The 10,248-nt window shown below is 35.5% G+C and overlaps 1 protein-coding gene across 1 annotated transcript; it reads right to left on the reverse strand.

Annotated features, from left to right (window-relative positions):
* Positions 1 to 6,799: 6,799 nt before the first annotated feature.
* On the reverse strand, positions 6,800 to 8,894 carry LOC126598529 (probable membrane-associated kinase regulator 2). The gene is made up of 2 exons (XM_050264896.1): positions 7,290 to 8,894; positions 6,800 to 7,172 (listed from the first exon to the last, which is right to left on the reverse strand). The coding sequence occupies exons 1-2, from the start codon at positions 8,596 to 8,598 to the stop codon at positions 7,108 to 7,110; spliced, it is 1,374 nt and encodes a 457-aa protein (XP_050120853.1). The 5' UTR covers positions 8,599 to 8,894; the 3' UTR covers positions 6,800 to 7,107.
* Between the last annotated feature and the right edge of the window lie 1,354 nt (positions 8,895 to 10,248).

Genomic DNA, 10,248 nt, shown 5'->3' on the forward strand with positions numbered 1-10,248 from the left:
TTCAATAAGTCCTAGGAAAGGCATGAGCGGGGAAGGAGTTTAGCTAATTCGCGAGGAAGGTGACATATTTAAGTTTTCTGTATTTTGTTTGCCTGTATTGTGAACTTCATGAATAGATTATTTAGATCTAATTCAATGGCCAGCACTAGCTCTAGATCTAGTCTAGGCACAATTCCATATATTGTTAATGAAGAACAAAAACTTGATTTTCAAACTGATAAAAATATTAACTTTGGAGATTGGAATATCCCCAAGGTTTCAAGTAAAAATATTTACAAAAAGAAATGGTCAGTAGCCTCATTTAGAAGTGAACATCATGTTAAGATAGTTGAAAAAGCTTATGCACTTAGTAAAGAACATGAAACTTGTCAATTGGTTTCTTCTGAACAAATCAAAACACACTGAAAAGATGGTCATAACTATATCCACATAGGCTTAGTCCAGATAACCGTAAAACCTTTAACACATAGAGGCCTTAATACTTATATTTTGTTATGTCTCCGAGATGTTAGATTCACTAACTTCAGTGATAGTCTACTTGGAATGATTGAATCCAGTCTTTACAATGGACCTATCCATTTTGATTGTTTTCCATACCTTACCATAAGTCTTTCAGATCCTCATATGCTGAAAGCACTCACATTAAACATCAAAACTTCAGGATACCAAGTCCTTGAAGGAACATAGCCATTGGCACTAATATATAGGGTTTACTACAAAGTCACTGGCACAGATATGAATTTCCAGGCCTTAACCAAAAGTCCTAGAGATCACACACTCTTAATCTAAACCAACCAAGAAAATGCGAATATTAAAGGTCCCAGAACCATTAGGTGGTCAAATATTAGTCTACCTTCATATTGGTGTTTGATTAATGAAAGTCGGCCAGTAGCCATCCAAAACAGTTTAGTCAACCTAGACAATATAGAACAATATTTTGATGGGACTGTCAAAATTAATTTTGATCGTCCAGCTAGAAGATCTTGTGAGTCTATCCACTCACATAAATCATTTGCTCCTAACAGAAATTCTTTTTCTAGATCCATACCAAATGATAGGATGAGTCAAGATCAAGAGTTGATAAATTCATTAGCCAATAGGAAATTAAAAACAGTAGACACTAGATCATCTGTTACCCAACAAGAATTAATCAATGATTTGATTAATATCAAATTAAAATCAGTAGAAACAACCTTTCAGGTTGCACATCCAAGGTACCAGCCTCAAACCCAAGATCAAGGAGAACAAACTTCTCTTACTGAATCTGATTTTGACGCAGGATAGATTCACCATCAACTTTTAGTTTTAAACAAACCTTTCAAATGTAATAAGAAAAGGTTCAATGCTAATATTGAAGCCACAAAAAACATTTCCAGAAGGAATATTTTCAGAAATAAATATACCAAAGAACAAAAATTGGAAATTTACAAAGAATAGACTAATTTTATGGAAACCCACAGATTTGAAGTATTTTTCTTCGATTATGTTGAAAAATACTATAAGTCTACAAATAAATTAGAAGTAATAACCAAAGAAAATTGGCTTAAAGAAGACAAGATTATTGTCTCTTCTAGCCATCCTCCACAAGAAACAATTCTCATCATAACTGCTAATACACAAATTCCAACTACTCCTTTTAAAATCCCAAAAGAGGATACAGGAGTTAAACCAGTTATAGAACAGAATAATTTCACAAATCGAGTCTTCATACAATCGGAAAACAATTAGATAAAATAGAAACAAAAATAGATAAATTTTCTCAACCAAAACCAACACACAAGGAAAAACCATTAATTAACTTCCCAGAATCTTCTTCTTGCATGATCGCTTTAAAGACAATGTCTACAAGTAAAAAAAAAGAACAAATGTTACAACAACTAAAACAAGAAAAAACAATCAATGTTTTACAAAATCAAGAAGAGTTTCAAGTAGAAACAAATTCTACAATATGGGATTCTGAGAACGAAATTGACACAGATTCTGTAAGAAAAGTGGAACAAGCTTTTCAAAACCTTGAACTCAAGAGGATTACCAACAAATGTATTAATCCAACATCTCTAAAAAAAATGGTATCCCAGACCTACTCCTCCTGATATTTAGTTTGAAGAAAGAAATATCCAAAATCAATTTTCTGTCTCTTCTGATAAACTCTATGAATGGAATATAGATGGTTTATCAGAACAAGAACTCTTAAATAAAATCCAATATATTTCTATGGTTGCTAATAGCTATATCACCAGTCATAATCTTAGCCAAACACAAGTTATTGACCTTTTGGTCACTGGATTTACTGAAATGCTTCATTCCTGGTGGGAGAAACATCTTACTGAACAATTCAGAAATGAAATAAAACATGCAGTTAAAAGAGATGAAGATGGAATACCCATCTTCGATGAACAAATAGGACAAGGCGTCCCTAACGCAGTTAACACATTGCTCTTCACAATCATAGAACATTTTATAGAAACACCTAGTATTGTCACCACTAGGATCCATGATCAACTCAGTAATTTAAGATGTTCTACACTAAGCGACTTTAGATGGTACAAAGATGTATTCATGTCTAGAGTCATGCTTCGAAAAGATAGTAATCAACCATTTTGGAAAGAAAAATTTATTAATGGATTACCAAACCTCTTTGCTCATAAAATTCGAAATTTCTTAGTTGATGAAGAAGGTGTCATACCATATCATACCCTTACTTATGGAAATATAATTAATATTATCCAGAAGGAAGACTTGAAAATGTGTATAGATATGAAAATTTCAAAACAAGTTAACAAGGATAAATCCATCGCTAAGTATAAATTAGGAACGTTCTGTGAACAATATGGACTACCTCCTATTGCTCCTTCTAACAAAAAGAAAAGATCACAAGTCTATCATAAGTACTCCAATAAGTACCCATGTAGGCAATACCCTAAATATAATAAATACAAATCTAAAAATAAAAACTTTGAAACTATAAAGTTTTACGTAAAACCCAAGACTGATAAGCCAAAGAGAAAATCTTCAGGGAAATTTTCCCCTAAAGACCAAAAAGGAAAATGCTACAAATGTGGCAAATTTGGTCATTATGCAAACAAATGTAGCAAACTATCAACCAATTGAAGATCTTTGAGGAAGAGAAACTTCAGTTAATCCAAGTCTTAGAACTTAGAAACACAGATCATAGTCAATCAGAATATGATTTGGAATTATCCTCTTCTGATAACAATTCCTCTAGTAATCTTTCGTCACCCGATATTAAAATAGGTTGTATTGATACTTGTTGCAATAACAAGATTTCAGTACTCAACAAACAAAAAGAACAAGAAAATCTTCTTATTGAATTAATTAGCAAGGTCGATGACCCATAATTAAAATCCTTTTACCTTCAGAAACTAAAGAAATTAGTTTCTCCCGAAGAACCCAGCACTAGCCAATCCCAACAAATTCCAAAAATCTCTATGAGCACAACCTTGGAAAGGTTCAATAAGTCTAAGAAAGAAATCACAGTTAAAGATCTCTAAAGAGAAATTAATAAAATCAAAGACGAAATTAAATTTTTAAAATCTGAAAATTTAGAAGTCCGTACTTACCTTAGTAAGATCCAAACTCAAACACTCATCAAAGAAGAAGAATGCAGTAGTTCTTCTTCTTATCACTATTCAAATGCTCAATCAAGCAAACACTCAACACAAGACCTAGTCTTAGTTCTCTTAAACAAGATAAGAATTCAGAAATGGTATTCTAAAGTAAAAATAATAATTGAAGATTTTCATTTAGAAACAATTGCTTTGATTGATTCCAATGTAGACTTGAATTGTATTCAAGAATGATTGATTCCTACTAAGTATTTTTATAAGTCAACAGAGATACTTAGTGTTGCTAACCAACCACCAATGCAATTAAAATACGAAATACCTAAAGCACATGTTTGTCAAAGTAATATTTGTCTTAAAACCCCATTTGTTTTTATTAAAAACATTTCAGATCCAGTCATATTAGGTCTCCCTTTCATAGCACTTGTATATCCTTTTAAGGTTCATTACAATTGAATTACCATTAGAGTCTTATGACAGGAAGTCACATTTGAGTTTTGCTTGGAAACAGACCTCAAAAAATTAAGACACTTACAAACAAATAATGTATAAAAAACCATTAGTATAATTACTAATAAGTCACAACACATTAATTTCCTAAAAGAAGAAATTCATCACAAACGAATTAAAGAACAGCTAACAAATAAGTCTTTGCTAGAAACTATTGACAATTTTCAAAAGAAACTTGTTAATGATATCTGTTCTGATATTCCCAACGCCTTTTGGCATTGCAAGCAACATATTGTTAAATTTCCTTACATAAAGGAGTTTAATGAATCAAAAATTCCAACCAAAGCCATACCTATCCAAATGAGTCAAGAAGTCATGGAATTCTACAAAACAGATATCCAAGAACTTCTTAATAAAGAAATTATTAGAAAGAGGAAATCACCATGGTCATACCCTGCATTTTATGTTCAGAAAAACGCAGAATTGGAAAGAGTGACTTCTAGATTAGTTATTAACCATAAACCTTTGAATGAAGTTTTGGAATGGATTCAGTATCCAATTCCCAACAAAAGAGATTTGATAAAAAGGCTTTCTCAAGCAATTATTTTTTCAAAATTTGATATGAAATTAGGTTTTTGGCAAATTCAAATACATGAATATGATTTGTAACACCTTTCGGTCATTATAAATGGAATGTAATGCCTCTCAGCCTTAAAAATGCTCCCAGCGAATTTCAAAATATCATGAATGAGATTTCTAATCAATATAGCCATTTTTCAATTGTTTACATTGATGATGTCCTTATTTATTCAAAATCAATAGATGAACATTGGAAACATTTGCATATTTTTGTTAGAATAATCAAGTCTAATGGATTAGTTGTTTCTGCATCAAAGATTAAGTTATTCCAGACTAAGATTAGGTTCTTAGGATACAATATTTATCGGTCTACCATTCAACCTATTGATAGAGTTATTCAATTTGTCGATAAATTCCCGGATCAGATTACTGACAAAACCCAGTTACAAAGATTCCTTGGATCATTAAACTATGTTTCAGAATTCTATCTTCGTCTCAGACAACAATGTAAATCTTTATTTGATCGTCTTAAAGATAATTCCCCATCATGATCTCCCATTCATACTTCCATTGTTAAACAGATCAAATCACATGTTAAGATATTGCCCTGTCTTGGCATTCCAACTTCCAACTCATTTAAAATAGTTGAAACCGATGCATCTGATATTGGTTACAAAGGTATCCTCAAATAGTCAATTTCTTCCGGATCTCCTCAACAAATTGTTCGTTTCCATTCAGGAGTATGAAATCCATCACAGAGTAATTATAGTACTATTAAGAAAGATATATTATCTATTATATTATGCATTAGCAAATTTCAAGATTTATTAAATCAAAATTTTTTAGTCCATGTCGATTGCAAATCTGCAAAACATGCTTTACAAAAAGATGATCAAAACATTGAATCCAAACAGATTTTTGCACGGTGGCAAGTCATATTAAGCATTTTCGATTTTAATATTGAGTACATTAAAGACAACCACAATAGCATTCCTGATTTCCTAACAAGAGAATTTTTGCAGGGGAAGAATGTCAGGACAAAAGCTTAATCAAAGATGGCTTCCAACCACTTTACCACCACCAAAATAGGAATCTATTCCCGATTCCTCTTCGGCCTTAGCCATAACCAACCGATTCACTCCTTTAGGATCCACAGTAGGCAGTTTTCGACCAAATTACCAAACACCAAGACCAAATTACCAAACGGCATTAGTCAGTTAGTATGATCTTTATTCATCCCACTATCCATCTTCATCAAACCCATCAATTAGTTATACTAAAACATCTTCATATGTCAATAAATCATCCAAGGAATACCTTTTCAGCATACCTCCCAATATTTCCCAGGAACAAACACCAGCCAAAATAGCCAAAACGATATTCCCAGCCAATTTCCATTATCTACCAAATGCATCACATAAAACCCTTAAATATTATCAAGCCATCCTCAATGAGACTGAATCCATTGCTATTAAGCCAATTTTCAATACAACTCACGCCAACAAAATTCTTTACCATTCCCTTCACATTGGAAAATTCCTAACAGAAACATAATGGGAATTCCCCCTTTACCAATCCAAACCCCTTCATTCTCAGCATGTCCTTATTTCCAATAACAAATACAATTATTTTGATTATATTGACCCTTGGTCTAACATTTTCCTGCATCAAACATAAGATTTTAGTCATTCATGGTTTGTTACTTTTGATAAAAGTTTCATATTGAATTTCCTAGCATGGTTTTCTAGATTTTAGTCATTCATGGTTTGTTACTTTTGATAAAAGTTTCAGATTGAATTTCCTAGCATGGTTTCCCAGATGGTGGTCTTCTCATGCACGTTTTATAGGAAAATTTCCAAAAGAAATTTGACAAAAGCAGATTCAACCATTATATCACCCTTCTCCCATTGTTCATGGCCAAATACAAAATCCCGTGGATTATGAAGTTGAAACTGGTGAAGTCTATATATATATATATATATATATATATATATATATATATGTATTGTAGCCTAATCTAAATGCTTATGATTTTATCATGGGATTACATTTTGGTGTTTTTTTTTTTTTTTTTTTTTGTATGTGGAGATTAGGCTACAATATTATGATGCAATGCTAAACCATTATTTGGTCAAAACAGTAACAGAATGACTTGGGCTTTGTGATTAATTATTACTAACCGAAAATTAAGCTAAAGCTCTTAAAATTAGCAAAACACCAAATTACTAGTTTGTACAAACATTTCCTCCCACTTCTCAATTTTTCTGGCTTTTTCTAAAAGCAATTTACAATAATTAACAAGAAAAACTTATCCGCATAAAATTACTTCTTTTTTCTGGTTCCCCTTTTGGCCTCTTTGATTTGAGTACGATTAACCAACAGCAATATTCACTTGACCCCTGCTCCAATTTTCCCGCCAAAAAAGCATGCGGGAAAAGATCAAGGCCGTTAAAGCCCACCTCCTTTGCCTTGATCCGACGACTTGCGTGACATCTCAACTGACATTTTTTTCGTTCGAGGAATCGCTCACTGACCGAGATATCCGGTTGGTGTCCGAATCTTAAACCAAAATAAATAAAGACGAAAAATTATAATTAAATTAAAATTGGAGAAAATTATTATAAATAATATGAAATAATTGATAAATAAAAGAATGGAAATTAAAATTAAAATTACCACGGGAGGCATTGAAGGAACGCTTGCAATGCAGGATGGCACTTTGGATTCCGTCCTGCTGCTGAAGCAGCGAATCATCTCTCCTCTGCGCGACTAAGGCGGCCGATGGAGCCGCGGCTACGGCGGAGGAAGCGGACCGGCTCTTCCCCAATTGCTTGCAGACCACTCTCAGCCCTGCCGGAAAGTTCCCCTGCTTCTGACCACTCTTCGCATTGCTCGCCGTCGCCGGCGGCGGCTCTGAAACTTCACTTTCCGACTGGGGCTTCTCGGCCTGATTCGAAGCCAGCGCCGTCGAGCCGTTCAAGTTGAGCTGCCCGGACAATCTCAGCTTCTCACCATACCTCTTTGAAACGCGAACGTAGAGAGGCTTCACCATTTTCAAGTACTTTTGCATTACCTCTTTGGGAAAGCGCTTTTCCTCAGAGGCCGATTCTTCAGAAGCGGTTTTCGGCGGCGGCTTCCGCTGGGTCGTATGCGACTTATTAGTTGCAGAGATTCTGGAGCTGTTGTCTCTGGCAAACAAAGACACAATGGGAACCTCCTCAACCTTGAATTTCACCGTGAAAAGCTTCCCCTGCTGCTTCTGCTTTTGCGACGGTTCCTCTTGCTGTGGTTTTTCCTGGGGTTTTTGCGGTGGTTCTTTCGCCACCGCCGCAACAGATCCAGCCGCCGGCAGCTCCGTTTTCCCTGGTTTTTCCGACCCGTTTGAATTCGACTTCGATTTCTTCAAACCCAGCATGAAAACACGAAATTTGGTGGCCGATTTAAAAAATGAGACGGCGAATTGGGGCTTGGAGTTAGATTCTTCAGATGGGTTGAACTCAATCGACGAGTGCTCGATAGGCACAAGCTTCCCTTTGAAGAACAAGTCGTCGGAGGGAGAGAGAGTCAGATTCGGGTCGACCGTTCTGTCCTGGGTCGACCCGGAAGGGACGGTGAAGTTAAACTCCCCCTCTCCATCCTCACTGTCATAAGACTCGTCGTCGTCGTCGTCGTCGTCGCCGCCGCTGTCGTCTTCTTGCCGGACATCCTCGTTGCAGTCATCCTCTTGCCGAGCTTCCTCGTCGTGGTTTTGAGCAGCCGCTTCGTCTTCGTCGGGGACGGCGAACTCTAAGTCGAAGAAAGGCCGGTCGTCGTTGTCGCTGTCACTGTCTTCGTCGTCGTTTTGGGCAACGGCGGTGAGGATTGTGGTGGTGGTGGTGGTGGTGTGCATGTTAGCAGAACCAACCGTGTCTATGCTGTTAGGAACGGGGGTGGCAGCAAGTAGGCCACCGCTGCGCCAGTACTTGAGGAAGCTGAAAGTTTCCATGGTTGGGAGAGCCAGTATAAGGCAGAAGAAGTGGGTATACTGAGTTAAAAGAGAGAGGAAAGAGGCAGGGTTTGCTTAGATGAATGGGTTTGCAGAGGGAGAAGCACCAGTACCACTACTGAAAATGTAAAGAGACTGGGGTAGAGAGAGAGAGAGAGAGAGAGAGAGGTAAAAGTGGAGGGTTTGCTTAGATGAATGGGTTTGCAGAGGGAGAAGCACCAGTACCACTACTGAAAATGTAAGAGACTGGGGTAGAGAGAGAGAGAGAGAGAGAGAGAGAGAGGTAAAAGTGGAGAGAGAGGGGTAGGTTTAAATTTGTTTGGAGTGAATACGGGCCGGGGGTTGCATTCCGGGCAGCAGAGTAATGTGAGGGGAACAGTTCCCGATAATAAATCAAACATCAACTTTTCAATTTTTTAATTTCTTTAATTTTATCTACAAAGTTAATCATTCTAACATTATCCAATGGACAGAGACATAATTAATAGGGAGATTCTAGCATTATCCTATTTGTCTACTCTCCATCTACTACTAATCTTTCGCATTGCAATTTTTCTTGTATGGAGGAGATGGAGGAGGTACGTGTCGATGTTTCGTTGATTTTTCAATAGTTAGACTTTTCGTATAAAAATTTAATTGATATTTCACCATTCGACCTTGCATAATATTCACCCTACTGAGTAGTATGTACCTAAAAATGTTATTAACGCCTGTGATTAATCATAAAATCAACAAATTAAGTGAGTTATTGCAGCGACAAGCACCCACGTGCACTGTGGGTACGTAGCCTATATGTGTAAGCAGTGACTGTACTTAGCATTTCTCTAATAAAATTGAACAAAAATAAGTTATCTATCCACGACATTATATTGCGTTTTTTCATCTTTGTCTCTTTACATTACAACCTGTGAAGATAGTATGCTCGTGTCTATATAACTATAACTAATTAGTGCTCATTTCAACTGTGAAATTACCATTCCTGATGTGTGAAAATAATAAATTGCTCCACCATTTCATACAACATCTAATGAAACTTACCAAAACATAACTAATGCTTAATGCTGGCAATTATTTTTCACATTTATAATATTCTTTTTTTCCAATATTTTGATAATGCTGGTTGTGGTAGAACCCATATTGCACATGACATGATTAATTACTGATTTCTGAATTTTGGGTCAGATATATCCGTGGCAAAAAGTGAAGTGACACTAAAGGAAAATCAATTATTAGGAGCAGTCAATTAGGAGCAAATTAAAAGAAGAGAACTTTAACGAAAAGCATCCGATACTGTTAACTTTAACGAAAAACCACATTTTTACATTAAAAAGTCAATTCTGGTACTATTCACTTTACCCTTTATTTTGTCCTTATCATTAAAACTCAAAATTTTCAAACCATTTTCATTAGTTTTCCTTTAAAAGAATTGCATCTATTAATGAGTTTTTAAAAAAATCGCATCTATTGATATGGCCAAGCAAAAGGCAATGCTGCTTCCAATTTCAAGTTCATATAAATTTCTGTGGACACGGCCAATTGTTGCCAGAAGAACAAAAGGGCTTTCATTGGTTGTTTCGAGTCAATAATTTACAGACATTTGTAAAATGTAAGATTCTAAAAAATGTTAGGCGTTAGTTGGGTGGCGGATTG

Source organism: Malus sylvestris, chromosome 14 (assembly GCF_916048215.2).
Source record: "Malus sylvestris chromosome 14, drMalSylv7.2, whole genome shotgun sequence".
NCBI lineage: Eukaryota > Viridiplantae > Streptophyta > Magnoliopsida > Rosales > Rosaceae > Malus > Malus sylvestris.

Coding starts and splice junctions, on each gene's coding strand:
- LOC126598529 (XM_050264896.1), bottom strand. CDS start 8,598: ATGGAAACTTTCAGCTTCCTCAAGTACTGGCGCAGCGGTGGCCTACTT. Junction 7,173..7,289: donor TTCCTTCAATGCCTCCCGTG/GTAATTTTAATT, acceptor TTTTGGTTTAAG/ATTCGGACACCAACCGGATA.